Genomic DNA, 16,318 nt, shown 5'->3' with positions numbered 1-16,318 from the left:
TTTAAGAAACTGGGGTACCTGGGTGGCACAGTTAGTTAAGCAACTGACTCTTAGTTTCGGCTCATGTCCTGATCTCGGGGTCGTGGGACCAAGCCCCAGGTCGGGCTCCCTGCTTGGTGTGGAGTCTGCTTGGGCTGCTCACTCCCCTTTCCCTCTGCCCCCACCCTTCAAATAAATAAATATTTAATAAAAATAATTTTAAAAACTTAAAAATAAAAACAAATTTAAAAACTTTAAGAAATGAAATAAAAGTCGTCACATATTAGAAGAAAAAGAAAAACCAACAACTCCAACATGTTGATGTTGAGATGCTAAGAAATGTTTATATAGCAACTTTATTTTTATATTTTTTTTCTTAAAGATTTTATTTATTTGACAGAGAGAGAGCACAAGCAGGTAGAGCAGCAAACAGAGGGAGAAGCAGGCTCCCCGCAGAGCAGGGAGCCCGATGTGGGCTCGATCCCAGGCCCCTGGGATCACAACCCAAGCAGAAGACAGATGCTTAACTGACTGAGCCACCCAGGCCCCCCTATATGGCAACTTTATTTCACACCTCATTTTCTGCTCAATGTATCATTTAAACAGAGTGGAAAATATCTGAACCTTACTGTAGAGTCAGGAAGATGGACTCAGTTTGGGTGACTTCTCCAAAGGCTGGGTGAAAGCAGATCAGGCTGGATCTGCTCTTGGACTTATTCCCCACAGACACAGTACCTGTCAGTTCTAACTTTCTCAAGATATCCAAAATATAGTCTTCCCCACAAAGTATCAGCTCTCTCTGCCCATCATCTTATTTGAGTCCCATTAAGCTTGCCAAGTTCCTCAGAAAGGCAAAGTCCATTCTAAGACTGAAAATGGTGATTTCCATTCAGCTTGATAGGACACAGATGAGCAGAGACCAGGCCTGAAAAAAACCTCAAGGCCTAGCTGAGAAGCTGGGGTCTTCCAGGAACACACCAAGACCTGGAAGGCAGAAACCATGGCCCTCTATTCCCACAGCACGCTGGCCAAGCTGTTCCCACCACAGACACATTTATTATCTGGAGTAAGAACAGCCATGAGTCATGCTCCTAGAATACAGGAACTTCACAGGTGACTTAATTAAAGAAAGTTCAGCTGTTTTCATTTTACCTTCTACAATCATTAATACTGCAGCCAAAGGAGTCTGCACAGCTGCAGCTGAGACAAGTACACCACAGTTTGGGGGCTAACTAAACTACAAAGCAAACTCTCCGACGCTTGAGCTCAGGGTCGAGGTGTGGAGCAATTCACATGGCCAGAAGCAGAAGAGGTTGTGTTCACAGCGGACATACACAGCCGATAAGGTCCTGGTAATGATGGCATTAACATAACCCCATGCTTTATTCTGAAAAGATTCATGTGTTATGTATTTTCTGTAAGAAACTTATATAGCGGATTTTTTTTTTTTTTTTGCAAAGACTAAGTTAACGGAAACTGTAGGAGCCTCTCTGAATTAATTTTCAAGTTTTACAAACCGATGTTATTCCCACCATGAAATAAATATCCACCCTTGGTGCACACAATTTAGCAGAGAAGGATCGGAACACACTAAGATCCCTTTCCTCAGGTAAGGGTTTCAATACTGTTTAAAGCATTCAGAGTCATCAAATGGTGCAGTGAACACAGCCTTCCTAACAAGCCCATCAGCACCTACTTTGTTTTTTTTTTTTTTTTTAATAATGATTTTTTATTATATTATGTTAGTCACCATACAGTACATCCCCGGTTTCCGATGTAAAGCTCTCAGCACCTACTTTGTAAGCAGTAGGCCTCCACCTGAAGACAGGTAGTAAATAAGAGATCTGTGAGGAGGACACTCACCTCCTCTTTGTCACTCTGACGGAGGTGGTTGCAGCGATCCAGGAAACAGTGCCCGCCCATGATCCACTCCTTTTGGACGAGGCTCTGGAAACCAACCCTGGTTCTGCAGTGGGGGTCCATCATCACTTGCACCAGAGAGGAAAGGAGGCAGCAGAGGTCGGAAGCGTTCTCCTCTGGGAGGGGCCCCAGCACCAGTACAAAGAGGCAGAAGAGTGTGAAGTTATTAAAAGCCGCCCAGAGCGTTTGCTCTTGCACAGTTTATGGCAGGGTTCCCCAAACCAAAGTCCGCCTGCTAACTGACAGTCAAGCCCTACTTTCCTGAAGGAGAGGGCCAGGGGGAAACAGGGCAGTGTTTTCAGACTGAGAGACAAGCTGCTTCTGGCCAGTCTCGTACAGGTTCCAGCCTACTCTGGCACTAAGCATGGATGTGCTTACTGAATGCATGAAACGCGGCATGCCAAGTCCACTGTCAGCACGTGGGCATCCCGGCGTGCCACACGAGGGCAGAGCCATACCCATGACGGCGGCCTGCTGGGCTTCACAGACCTACTTCAAACCTCTTCCGGCTGCTGTGTCAAAGCAAAAGTCCTCACTGGACCCACTGTTCCCCGGCTCGGCTGCCTCTCAGAGTCACCTCGGAGCTCCTTTCCTGCACTCCCTCTGCTCTGGAGGAAGTATGGTATCTCTGGACTCCCTTATTCCCAGCTCCACAGCTCTTTCTGTTTCTATCTGAGAGCACGGAGGTGCCTGCTTCCCTCTGTCTAGCCTGGAGGAGAAACTCTCCTCAGTCTACTACCACATGCCCACCCTCAGAGCACACCGTACAAGACCTGTACGACAAAAATTCCGTTCATACACTTGTTTAGCATTTAGGACTCACAGCAAATAAGAGCACACATGACCATCCATACATCTGCCTTAGAGTTTTCAGATCCTAAAAGTTAGGGCCTACATCCTCATGGTTTCCCCTTTACACAAAGAAGTGCAACTTAAGCTGCTATTTAAAAATGCCCGTGAGGATGACGGTGCTAGGAGCGGCGCAGGGAGAGAAACTTGAGAATGAATTCTAAGTAGGTGGGTGTTTCCACCATGAAAACTCTCATTCTGATCCTGTAACCATGAGGCACTACAGGTCCAGGCTTAGGCTTGAGCTTCTGTTTCTCTCCCAGGAGACAAGTCTCAACTACGGGAACACATGGACTTCAAAGAAACAGTTTTGTCTATGGCGTGCTACCAGTTTTTGAAACAAGTTTCATTTTTAAGGGAATCTTCCTTCTTGCATCTGAAGGATATTAATAGTACATGTGTGGGTAACAGGAAGAGGGGCTAGAAAAGGAGATTTCAGATGAGACAACTCAGTCGTCCATCTGGGAGCGAGTGACTTCTCACACCTCAAAGATCCAGATTTCATTTTATGCAACTCTGACTAGTGCCGTCTGTCTGGCCCTGGGTACTTCTGCCTCTTAGACCCCAATCTACCCCCTCCTCCCTTGCACCAGTTACTCAGTACTCCTCTGCCACTGGTCTTAGGTCTTTTTCAATAACACGCTTACATCAACTCTCTCATTAGGCTGTAAACTTCTAGAAGGCAGAAGTATACAGCTCTGCACATGGTAGGTGCTCAATAAATGTATTCAAATTGAAGTCAGTGAGCCAGTATCAGGTGGTACAGAAGCCCCAGTCAGACACATTTTCCAGCCTGCCCAAAGAGGCTAAATTTCAGCAGTCATAGAGCGCATCAGAGCAATGGTAAAAGCTTCAGGGTATGAAAGTGTGAGATGGTCTACTGAATTGGAAGTGCAGGTCTATAAGAAGTTTAAAATATTCTAAACAGCAAACGTAATATTTTGGCTCAGATCTAACCAATTTCAGCAACAACCTTTAAAAAAAAAAGCAGTTTACACCTGTTTTTACACATTCTGAATGTTCATGTCCTATTGGCAAGTGTAGCAAGTTAAGCCCACTGAGGAAAAGGAAATCATGACCCACAAAGTTTCTATGGCAACTGCACAAGGTTGTCAAACACAAAGGTATAAAAATAACAATTAAACCATCTATGCGTTTCTTTATATAAAAGGAATTATCAAAAGGTTTTAACTTTAACCAAACTGAGTTAATATAAAACAAAATCCAAAGCACTGGAAATGTGAGCTTTGGTGAAGATACCAAACAATTCCTTCTTGGGCTGCAAATAGATCTGCCAAGTTCTAAATGAAGGATTTATTTTTAAACTATAACACTGACCTCAAACGCAAAGCATTCCAAGGTCAGGGTAGAAAAGAATGGGAAGGATTTCTACACTAGCTCACTCCTTTTATAAGACAATTCCATAAAGCTGCGTATACAGAAATTGAATCTCCAGTGAAGGAAAATGAAAACCACTCTTTGCGCTTTAAATATATTACCTAAAAGAAGAACGTTCATGTTTTGTGCTTCTAGACATTCTGTAATCTCTATTGCTTTTTTCAGGCAACGTCTAAATTGGAAAGAGACAAGAAAAGGGGCGTTAGTTCCTGAGGTTGGTATCAAAACGAGGAGAAGTTTAGAGACAGAAAACTGAAAACTAATGGAAACGATCTCATTTGTTTTTCCACTTGAAATCCTCCAGTAAAGAAGCAAATTACCATTTACACTATTCAGGTACTGCAAGACATTCATTTGCCAATTAGAAACTGAAAAATTTCAGAAGGGAATCCCAAAACTGATGTTAAAACATTCCTAGATGACTTCTAAACTATAAACTCTTATTGAGAACTCATGCCTGAGTCTGGCCCGAGTCTAGTAAGAGCCGCCAATGCCCACATCAGAAACTGTGCTGCACGCCCACATCATTTAATTCAAGGTCACTTGCCAGGCGCGCCAGTGTGGCTGACAAGATTCAGTATGCCCAGAAATCCCTTTTGTCTCTGTATACACTATCCCTTTCACAGCTTTGACTGTTCTCTACTTATAACTAGGGGCTTCACAACGCTGTTCCCTGCCTGCAGGGGCGCCTCTCCTGGCCGACTCTTCATTTGGCTCTCTGCCCACCCCACATAACGAAGGGTTCTTTTCTGTATGACATTTATCACTGTTTGCAATTATACATTCAAATTATGGGACATGTGGCAGGCTCTTCAAAATGTATTTGTTAATAAGGGTTTGGAGGGCTGAGGCTCCGTTCCAGAAACCTCACTGGCAGAACTGAGAGAGATGCTGTGCCAGGTCAAGGGAAGAATTCTTCTCTTTCCTCAAAAGACTCCTAGGGTCAGAGCTATTCTCACACCCCTGATCATTTCTGTTCTGTGCCTCGCTTTGCCCTCTCCTTTACTTAATAGCAACTGAGAGGAGCTATTCAAAATATGAAGTAGGGAAGGGAATATAATTCTGTCTCTGGGGCTCTCAACCTAATTCCAAAACCCAAAACTACTAATTGAGATTAACCATAAAGTTATGAAAAAAAGGGGGGCACCTGGGTGGCTCAGTCGGTTAAGCATCTGCCTTTAGCTCAGTTTATGATCCCAGGGTCCTGGGATTGTGCCCTGAAATCATTTTTAAATAGGGAATATACAAACGAGACACATAATTCAAAAAGGTATTTAGTAAAAAGTCAGTATCCCTCCCCTTCGCAACCCGGGTTCCTGCTCAGAGGCTGGCACTGCTGCCTCAGTTAGGATCTTGGGTTGCCACGCCCCCTTTTCTGCAGCCTTTCAATGTCTAGTCTAGAGCCGACAGAGATCTCTTTCTGAGCAGGTAGCATGTCTATAAATTCAGATCAAATGTGCACAGAATACATAACATGTAAAATCCAGCTGAGTCCTGAATAGAACATGTGATCCAAGAACAGTTAATGGTTAAATTATTTGTCAATTTGTTTTACTACTTTGAATTAGAGAACTATAAAATTCATGAGCAAAAGAATGGCTTGAAATACCTGATTATGTCAAGCCAGCTGCTGCTTTCCAACAGAGAAAACCATTTTATATCTGTGTCCCAAAATTCGGTACTATTATCTGAAAAAGGAAAAAAGAGTAAGAAGTCAGATCACTGTTCTCTTCCACATCTGCCACCAAAAATCTGTGCTACTCAAGTGTGCCGTTCAGAGAGTCAGTCCTGGGCCTGAAGCAGACTCCAAGCACAGATCTCCACTAGCAAGCAATGGACATTTCCAGACTTCAGCTGAAATGGTGTCTGAACTATAAGCCCCTGGAAGGGGGGTGGCAGTCAAAAATGGATTTTTTAGATTTTTATTGCTCAAATAAAAAGTGCCCCACAGTATGTATAAAAAGTCACAGACCACCTTTTAACTTAACAAGGAGAGTAACATGTTTTACTCAGAAATGGTCAGCTCCCAGGCTATACTGTTCCTAGTAGTGGAAAACGCAACAGGATACATTCTGATGCCGGGCAGCCCAAAGCGGGAGACCTGGCTTCTGCTGGAATCCTAAATACATGAACACATTCTCCTTCCTCACTTCTACACCATCCCCCCACCCACCTTGATACAGAGAGCCCTGCATTTCATGGATATCTAAGACATGTCAAAGTCACAAACTCAAATCAGTGATAAGGCAGACACCTCTGCAAGTCCTGGAAGATGAGAACGGAAGTGCAGAATCACAGTCCTGCAACAACTAGTGCAGTGGAGACTGTACTTCAGGGGTCATTTCTACCATTTGTTACTAGAGAAGTTCCTCGGAACGCGCCGAGTACCCAAAATTTAAGATCTGCAAAAAACCCCAAAAAAACGAAAAACAACAAACTAGTGCAGTGTATCACTCTCCACCAGGTCCCTGCTTTTTATAAATCTATTTTATAACACACAACAGAGTGTATTCTCCTTAGAGGTGGATACTGTTGTGTCCCTGGGTGTCATATTCACCTTTATCTCAAATGCCTCCATAGTCAGTGAGTTTAGTGGAAACTCCACAAACGTCAGCTGAATGAATGAATCCTAAATTAGTTGGCTAAAAAGTCCAAGTTAGGAAAAATTACATGTAAGGGTGACCAATTTCAAATGGTAATACAAACTCTGAAGAATGAGGAGAATAGATACCTGAACTGGTTAGACTGGATTCAAGTCCTAAACTGTTCATAGTGGGCAGCCTGGGTAGGGAAGTGGGGGAGGCTGGAATGCACATATTTCATTTCCTACTTTGTCCATTTCTTCTTAATCAGAAAAGAAAAAAGATATTTCCTCTTGGGGCGGGGGCGGGGAGGTCCATTCAATAAGCCACCAACGAAAACAAACAGACCATTCATTTTCTAAATCACTGTGAGCAAGCCAATGACACTGGTAACACTGGCATTGCACGTTCCCACAACTTTTAAGGGAAGAAGTCCCAGTGTTCACATCTGGGCAACTGGGGTGCTGGGGACAGAGAGAAGAGGAGGGGTGGGCCTGTGTTCATGGTCACGAGAAGGGGCAGCGGGGCAAAAGCCTGGAGAAAAGTGAGGGGCGGACGTGGCAACGCCACGGGCCCTTGGCTGCCAGCCTGCCCCTTCCCTCCACGACATCAACCCTCATAGCCACGAGTCTCTGGTGCCAACAAAGCCCAGGGCAAAGGCACCAACTTTCACCTGATCCACGTGAAGTTTTTACTCAGCATTCTTCTCACCTATCAGAAAGAGCTGTTTAAATTTAGAGTATGCAGTCTGGATGTCCTGCAGCGACAGGAAGTTGCTTGACAGGTCTTCAGTTTTAACAATTTCATAGGGTGGCCTGTGGACAGTCTTGTAAATCCTAGGTATCAAAAAGTAATGTGAGATTAGAAGAGCAGATGTGAATTAGAAATAGCTTATTTGTCCTGAGCACTTACTATGTGCCCAGATCTGTGTGTGTAGGTATCTTCCATTTAATCCCTGCCGACAAAGTAGCCACTACAGGACTGCTGTCCCCAGTAGGCAGAGGTGGAAATGGAAGCGTGCAGAGCACTTCCCAGCCCAAGATTATGAAGATTATAAACTGACAGAGCCGTGATTTGAACCCAAGGAAATGTAACCTCAAAGTCGTCTTCTTTTCTGTTTTTAATTCATCCACTTGGGGTTTTTTTCTGCATTTTGAAAAATTTCAAATGTGTATTAAAGGACAGTGACATAGGCCATGACCTGGATTTGACCACTGTCAACACTATAGCCATCATGCCACTTCCCCCTAAATACTTTGGCATGCATCTCTAAATATAATGCGCTTGACATTTTTAATGATTACGTTATACTGACTCTTTCAAAGTTAACTTTTTTTAAAGTTTATTTTTTTCCAGTAATCTCTACTCCCAGTGTGGGGCTCGAACTCACAAGAGGGGCGTCCTCTACCATTTGAACCAGCCACATGACACTCCTTTCAAAATGATTAAAAACAACACTCTAGGGGCGCCTAGGTGGCTCAACCCGTTAGGTGTCTGCCTTCGGAGCAGGTCATGATCCCAGAGTTCCAGGATCAAGTCCTGCATCGGGCTCCCTGCTTAGCGGGGAGTCTGTTCTCTCTCTCTGCTCCTCTCCCACTTGTGCTTGCTCTCTCTCTCTCAAATAAATAAATAAAATCTTAAAAACAAACAAACAAAAACCCATCATTTTATGTGGTATTCCTGAGCACTAAGTTGTCAGCAGGTAAACAGGGGTGAACATACTATTAAGAGCTGCTCCTGGGGCACCTGGGTGGCTCAGTTGGTTAAGCGTCTGCCTTTGGCTCAGGTCATGATCCTGGGGTCCTGGGATCCAACCCTGCATCGGGCTCCCTGCTCAATGGGGAGCCTGCTTCTCTCTCTGCCTGCCGCTCCCCCCACTTGTGCTCACTTTCTCTCTCTCTTGCTCTACCTCAAATAAATAAAATCTTCAAAAAAAAAAAAAAAAAAAAAAAAGCTGTTCCCTGCTTCTGGGAAAACAAGAGCTGAGCTAGCCAGTAACAAAATGTAGAATAGTACTGACCCATCCAAGAAGCTCTTTTGGATTTGTAAAAGGCCATCATCCTGTTCTTTGGGCAGTGCTGACATTTTCAAAAGGGCACATCCATTGTGGCAGGACCAACACCATATCTGCAAAGGGGAATAAAGGTTTTTCAGCTATAACATACACAATCCAGCAGGAGACAGGTAAGCTTAGCATTTAAATTCATACAGGGAAATGTTTCACTTCAGTTAAGACATGGCTGGATGTATTCAATTTTGTGAAGCCAAAGAGTAGTTATGTACAGTGAAAAACACGGATTTAGTCTTAAAACAAAACAAACCAGGTCTAGATAGTCACACTCAGCCTTGCTTATGGTCTAATGTACATCTTTTGACGTGGCTTCAGTGTTGGGAGCCTAGACGATGGCGTCACCACCATTATCAGCACGGCAGATCTCACTAGAGCGCAGCTTACTCGCTCAGGCCTCTTATGTCAACTAACCCATTTGATTCTCAGTCACGTGCTGAGAAAGGTAAGATCCTTAACCCCATCAACAGCAAGAAACTGAGGCTTAGAGACTCCAAATAACCTCCTCAAGCTGCACTCCGAGTTGCAGCATTCCGACGAGGCCGAATGGCAAGCAGAGGGCAGCTCCTGTCACCAGAAAGTTCACACTAGAAAGAAGGGAAGCTGGCTATTCAACACAGAAGACCTGTACATGCAAGGCAGTGCGCTACGTAAAGACAATGGGAAAAGGGCTAAGACATGTGTCTATCTTCAAGGAGTTTATACTCTCAAAAGGGAAATACAATTACAAACATAATAAAAGGCAGGATGTGGTAAAGGAGAACAGAATTTCAAGGAACAAAGGGAAGGCAAAAGAGGAAGAAATCATATGAATGACCATTAGTGACAGGTTCAGGCATTCAGGCACTTTTCTGGCTACAGTGGGAGGTTTTGTTTGTTTGCTCTGTTTTGCAAGAATGAAAGGAAATGAGGACTGATCTTGGGACAAAGTAATCTGTCAGTACAGCCCAGCACGGAGTAGAGGGCAAGGCTGGTTGGGGCAGGTGAGTACAGTTATGGACTTTGAGCCCCATATAGGCCTAATTGAGGGGTGAGAATGGCTAGAGGCCAGCCACCGCTCTGCTAATAAGCGAGTCCTCAGCCTTAGCTCAAAGGTTAACCTAGAGAAGAAGGTGCCTTTTATAATTCTGCTACACAGAGATGGTACCTTTCACTACTCATCTGCAAGGAATGGTATAAACCATACACCAGCCATGATAGCAGCAGACGCTGGGGCCACAAGGTTCAAGAGAAGCACACAGTCCAGGTGACACTCTGAACTACACCTGGAAAGCCAGGAGGCGGAACTGGTTTGGGGTTTCAGGGGAAGAGGACAGAATCAGTCCTGGATGTATTAGGTGTCCAGTGCCAATAGGACACCCGTTCAGATATCCAGAAGGCACATTAGATGAGGGTTACAAGTTTAGGAGGGGAAGGCCAGACTGGGGTTGTGGACATGGCAGCTGGCTGCCAGCTGACATAGAAGAGATGATGACCCCACCCAGGGAGTGAGGACAGAGGAACACTGAACTGTCCTAGGGAATGCCAAAAAGCAATGATTCCCCTTCTCAGGACCAAGCCGTACTTTGACTCTTTAAGATTTAAAATGAGTTTGGAAGTGTTAGGACACTGAGACAAATCAAAGGGCCCTTTGCTGTCCTCCCTCTCCCTTTTCCAACGTACATGCTAAGCAATGTACAGAAACCAGCACAGTTTCTAGCCCTCTGCCAAGGGTGACGGTACTTTGAATGCCCAAGCAATCCTGTGTCCCTAGTTGGTGCAGCTAACTTGGATAAAGGGGAGAGACACTCTTAGCTATGACCAGGTGACAGGTTCTAAGAAATTATGTGTCCTTTATTCTTTTTCTCTCTTCTCCTGGAGTAGAAAGTGTTGACTCTTGGTGATATTCAGACGTTAATAACTTATTTTCTTTTGAGGGCACAACCACACTTATCTCATCTGAGGCAATTCCCTTACTGTTCTCTATTTAAAAAAATAAATAGAAAACAAGCAAAATTCTTAGTCAAAGACAGACTTCTCATTGGAATTTAACAAAAAGCATGTTTTCTCTTATTGTAATATGTGTAATTTCTGTGTCTTAGTAATAAATGTCTTGATAACAGACAAGAATCACGGCTTATTAATCTTGTTTAATTTTTAAAAAGGAGAGGGGAAATTATTAATTATTTGATACATCTTAAGGTATCTCCCTTAATAGAGCCCAAGACAGAGCTTTAGGGGAGTATCTACAACTGGACGCTAGAAAGCAGTGAAGAAGGAAGGAACTATTAAGGAGGTCAGAGGACCGAGAAAGCGCAGTGTGTCCAAAGCAAGACAAGAATTTAGAAACAAAAAAGGCCAAGACCATAATCAGTGTCAGAACTGCAGTACTAGTACAGGGGAGTGGGGAGGCACAAGGCCCGATGACTTCTGGAGGGTCTGTCTGTGGAGTAGGGGGTAAAAGTCACGGTGCGAGAAGAATTGAGACGAGAGTCAGGAGGGAAAATTAGTACAAGTCTTTAAAGATGTTTGTCAGTACTGGGAGGGAGCACAGGACAGCAGCTTAACTCTTTAACGAGGAGGTTCTTCACGTTAGGGGAGGCTTGAACGTGCCTTCAGGTAGAGTGGAACACCAGGAAAGATCCACGGGCGGGGGGAAGGCTGATGAAACAGGCGCCTGACAAAACAAGGGCAGATGAGATCAAGAGCCATCCAGCCGTTTAGATTCAGGAGAAGGAAACAGAAGCACAGAGAAAAACAATAGGAGGTGAAGGGGAAAGCCAAGGGAGGTCTTGTCACAGGTTGTCCAGGATCCACAGAAGGAGGGGAAACATCGTCTCTCAGTACAAAAGTTAAGAATGGAATTACAAACTTAAAGAGAATGAAGAAATGGCTTATACCAGCCCTAGGGAAGAATGATCCAAAAGGAGTTAAACAACAGACTGCTGAGCAGAAGAAAGGCCCAACCGAGGCAAGGTAACATATGGCTTTCATGTATCCCATTCAGTAACACTCTGCGGTTCAGTTTCAATGATCTTTAGCAATGTTCACTAGCCCTACAGGCCAAAAAAGATCAATACGCAGGGGTTGGAGAAGAGCAGAGGGTAGAGGAGGCCAAAGTCGCTAGAACGGCAGCAGGGATATGACTGAACCTACAAACGATGCAGGTCTTCACCGAAAATACGTAAAGGCAAGAAAAAACACACTAGCTGAAAGTCAGCGTAAAAAAGCACGGAGATATGGAAATGCTGCAACCGGAAAGTTGTAATGGTTGCACAACACTGTAAATACACTTAATGCCACTAATGGTAAATTTTATGTTATGTGTATTGAGAGCTCTGTGTTCCCTGGGTAAATGCATCAGTTCCATCTTGTATAATATTCCTCTGTTGTCCATTCATGCAAACTCCACTAACAACTTTCAGGACATATCTCCTTCCTATTGTTTCTATCAAAGTTATGTTGCTGGCTCCCCACTCAGGTCTCGTCAGAACATTTTCTACTTCTCTGCCTCAAGGCCTGGCTAGAACACAGTACCCAAATTTCAACGCTGGATGGAAAGGCAGCCTATTCGCACATGTGTAAACAATTCATCTTTGTTTCTTTCCAGAGAGCTCACCCTCTTTTCCTCGATTCATCTCTGAAAGGCTAAAGAATGAAGGCCGTCATTTTCATTCTTCTAAAACAGTGATTCTCAAAATGTATATAGACTGGGGGGGGTGCGGTCCCAAGACCCCTTCAGGTGGTCTGAGAATCCTAAGAGGTACTTGTCCTTTTCACTGTGTTGACATTTGCACAGATGGTGTCAAAGCCCTGGTGGGTCAAACTGCGGGTGCCTTTGCACTAGGCAAGGCACTGCTCCAGATGGCACTGATCATGACTGTATTCTTCGCGGCCACACGCTTGCAGGGAAAAAAAAGTTTTATTGAGAATGTCCTTAATGGAGGACCAAAAATTACTAGTTTTAGTAATCTTGACCATTACAGGTTAATATTCAATATTAGCACGCTTTATAAATGATGTGATGCAGTGGGAAGTAAGCACTGAAGTGTTTATCTTGAGAAAAAGCACTCATGTGACTGAGGTGAGAGGTGAGTTAGCTGCTCTCTTCAGGGAATTGAAAGAATAAGTGAGAGTCAAACACTGGGTGTTCATCCTCAAAAAAAGAATGAAGTGACCCTATCACTTCAAGGAAGACAACTGACAAACTGTTGCAAATGATAAAAATTGAAGTTTCATGCAAAAATTAGAACTGTGGAAAACTAATCTCTGCCTCTAGCTAGCCAGCTTCCCAAAACAGATTTTTCCGAGGAGACAAGGGTGATGTTAATGAATGTGATTTTTATATAAGGAAACATGCTAATATTTGGACGCTCTGTATAACCCCATGAACCAACACTTTCCAAATGACCACTATATAAGGTCATAAAATCATGCATGTTTTAAGATCTATTCCAGGAGCGCCTGGGTGGCTCAGTCGTTAAGCGTCTGCCTTCGGCTCAGGGCGTGATCCTGGCATTCTGGGATCGAGCCCCGCATCAGGCTCCTCCGCTGGGAGCCTGCTTTTTCCTCTACCACTCCCCCTGCTTGTGTTCCCTCTCTCGCTAGCTGTCTTTCTCTCTCTCTCTTTCAAATAAATAAATAAAATCTTTAAAAAAAAAATCTATTCCAAGTACAAGACAGACCCCGTGGATTTTAATTTAGCAAAGAATGAAAAATTCATTGATTATGCTTTCAGATTCCTTATTGCAATTAACCTTGATGAAACCAACACTTCTCTCTCCTTTTTTTTTTTTTTTTGGTGTACCATCAAAGAACAATATTCTGAATTATCTGAAAAGGTAAACAAATATTCCTCCCTTTCCCAAATATAGATCTGAGGCTGGATTTTCTTCATGTACTTCAACCAAACCCTAACATACTACAGCAGACTAAATGAAAGAGGCAGATGTAAGAATCCACTGGTTTTCTATTTTTAAAAATGTAAACACTGCTATTATTACATGTTTTTATTTGTTTTGAACAATAGTTTTCACAAAAAATATGTTATTTACACTAACATGTGATGTTTATTGCTAAAATAAAATTTTTGTTTTAATTTTTCATATGGCAAATATCAAACAATATAATCCAGATGAACGAAAAGTCTTTGAAATCCTCAATAACTTTTTAGAGTAGAGTGTTGAGTTCAGAAAGTATGAGAACCACTGCTCTCAATCAAAGGTTACAAACTAGTGGGCATGAGCCAACTCTAGCCCAAAGACCTATTTTTTAAACATCTGAATCAGTTGCATACATTTAGAAATTGGGGAAAATCACAACTCACACAAAAATCGCTGTCTCTGACTTCTGAGAAATCAGGATATCTGGCAAGACCAGGCCCATATATCCACATGGCACAAACCAGCTGGCAGAGAAAGCAGCCTTCCCTTTAACTCAGGTGGACGGTCTCTGATTCACTGCAAAGCCCATGCTCATTACCTGCCCTGCCTACATGGGCTTCTGGGCATGGGACCCCTGATTAAACATCTCGCCTCCCATACAGGAGTGACCTTTTTCGTGAACAAGCCATGTGCACAGTACAGCATTTATCTGTAATACTCATTCCTTACTAAATTCCCTGAAGGCTTGGCAACCCCAACCACCAATTAGAAACTGGAGTAACTGCCAGAGTCTTGCTTTCTTTGATCAGTGACACATTAAATATGGCTCCCATCCCAGTCTATTCTGTGAAAACTAAGTAAACTCTCCATGTTGTCTCTGGGGGAAAACATGGACATACCCACTCAAAAATCAATAGTGGGGCCAAAAAGAATCTTAAACCCTACTACCCTCAGAGTGGGGGGACTCAGCCTCAAAATGATTTCAGGTGTAAAATCAGGCTGGCTTTCAACACTAGGCAGATCTGTAATCCTCTTTAATCCCTAAGATGCTTCTACTAAAAAGTCTACTGCATCTGTGAAAACTTTAGAGCTGTCCCAGGGAGTCTCATGTCTGAGAGACTCTTTTAGTGATCCCCTGAGATATTTCTGGATCACTTTTGGATGGAGGACTAAAGCCAAGGGCTTTAAATAGAATAATTTGCCAGAATGGGCTGATGAGCAACCCATGGCTATTACGGTTTCCAGATGTACTTACTGGTATGCCACGACCCTGAAAGCATCGCACATCCTCTTCGGGAAGAGGGGTGGGGACAACAAAGTATGCTGGCAATCTAGAAGAAAGAGATGTCATCAGTTTTAGTACTGGAGTAATTCACTAAATATGAAAGCTCAACTTTAATAAACTGAGGAAGCGAAACAGAGTGGTAGGACATGAACCTTATTTCCTCTTAAGAAGAACAAGCGCAGATGAACTATCTCTGGCCAAATCAGTTGGGACTCTGGGTTCAAATCCCAGCTCTGCCCCTAATTCTGTGTGACCCTAAGTAAGCTACCTCACTTCTCTGGGTCTGTTTCCTCATCCATGAAATGAGGGGACTGGAACATATGATACATATAAGCATATGAATTCCAAAATTGGGAGTGATCTTTCTCATCACGTAGTGGCAATTAAGCACCCATGTTTTCAGTCAGACTAATATAAAAACCAATAGTTACAATGACTGCTGCCTAGACATTTTATCAAGCATTCTGATAACACTTAAGTGCTTCCTGTATGCCACACTTGAATTTCTTAATACAAATTATTCATTTTATCCTCCCGACAACTCTATGAGGTATGTACTACTATTATTCCATTTCACAGATAGAGAAACAGACAGCACCACTAAGGCCCTTCACAAGTTATACAACTAGTAAGCATTAGTAGAGCTATGACCTGACCCCAACCAGTATGAGTTCAGTTTCTATATGAGAAAATTTAGGTTCTAAAAATAACTTGTTAAGTGGTAGGAAGTGGGCAAGTTAGGTTTGCAGAGTTGCAAAGATCAGAGATATACAGAGACACCACCTCTTCCTCTAGTTAGCAAATACATCACTGTGGACTGGAAAACCCTTTCACCCAAAGAGCCTGAAATAAAGCTCCAGGGGAAATTAGAAGGTGTCTATGGTGTAAGAACTACAATGGAAAATAGTCAGATGGCACCCGTATGCATACTGCATGTTTGAAATAAGTCCTGTAAGTATCAGGTGATGGGTGGGACAGATGGACTTTCTAGGTTGAAGAGGCTGGAATTTGAATGTGATCAAGTCCCTACATTTAATCAATCCATAGGGAATGGAACACCATTTTAAACACCAGCAAAATCCAGATTATAGGAAACAATCAGAAAATAGCCTGGTTTCTTAAAATAAATTGCAAGAAAATAATGGTGGGAGGATCTACAGATTAAGAGGCTTGAGAAACCTACCAATCAATTACAAGATATCAACCTCATTGAATCTCCACTAATGATAAAATGGATAAAAAGATGAAAAATTGTTCTAAAAATTTATAAAAACAATGGGGAAATTTCTGAACACTAACTTATGTTACTGAATGATATTGAGGGTTTTTATGTTAAATTTGAAAAGTGTGATAATGGTTTTATGGTTATATTTAT

General features: G+C 43.0%; 1 protein-coding gene across 4 annotated transcripts in view; it reads right to left on the bottom strand.

The window, feature by feature from the left end:
- Positions 1 to 16,318, bottom strand: part of MTMR12 (myotubularin related protein 12) — a 65,610-nt gene that overhangs the window by 8,464 nt on the left and 40,828 nt on the right. For all 4 annotated transcript variants that reach the window (XM_045787192.2, XM_045787193.2, XM_045787194.2 and 1 more), the window contains exons 8-13: positions 14,914 to 14,989; positions 8,749 to 8,855; positions 7,440 to 7,564; positions 5,756 to 5,834; positions 4,248 to 4,318; positions 1,843 to 2,015 (exon numbers count right to left, since the gene is read on the bottom strand). In XM_045787192.2, the coding sequence (XP_045643148.1) occupies positions 1,843 to 2,015; positions 4,248 to 4,318; positions 5,756 to 5,834; positions 7,440 to 7,564; positions 8,749 to 8,855; positions 14,914 to 14,989 (631 nt within the window). The remainder of the gene's footprint in view (positions 1 to 1,842; positions 2,016 to 4,247; positions 4,319 to 5,755; positions 5,835 to 7,439; positions 7,565 to 8,748; positions 8,856 to 14,913; positions 14,990 to 16,318) is intronic.

This window comes from Ursus americanus, chromosome 15 (genome assembly GCF_024610735.1).
Source record: "Ursus americanus isolate L20-20 chromosome 15, mUrsAme1.1.p, whole genome shotgun sequence".
In the NCBI taxonomy this organism is placed as follows: Eukaryota; Metazoa; Chordata; class Mammalia; order Carnivora; family Ursidae; genus Ursus; species Ursus americanus.
Note: the sequence above shows the minus strand (reverse complement) of the source record. Positions and strands in the feature narration are given on the sequence as shown.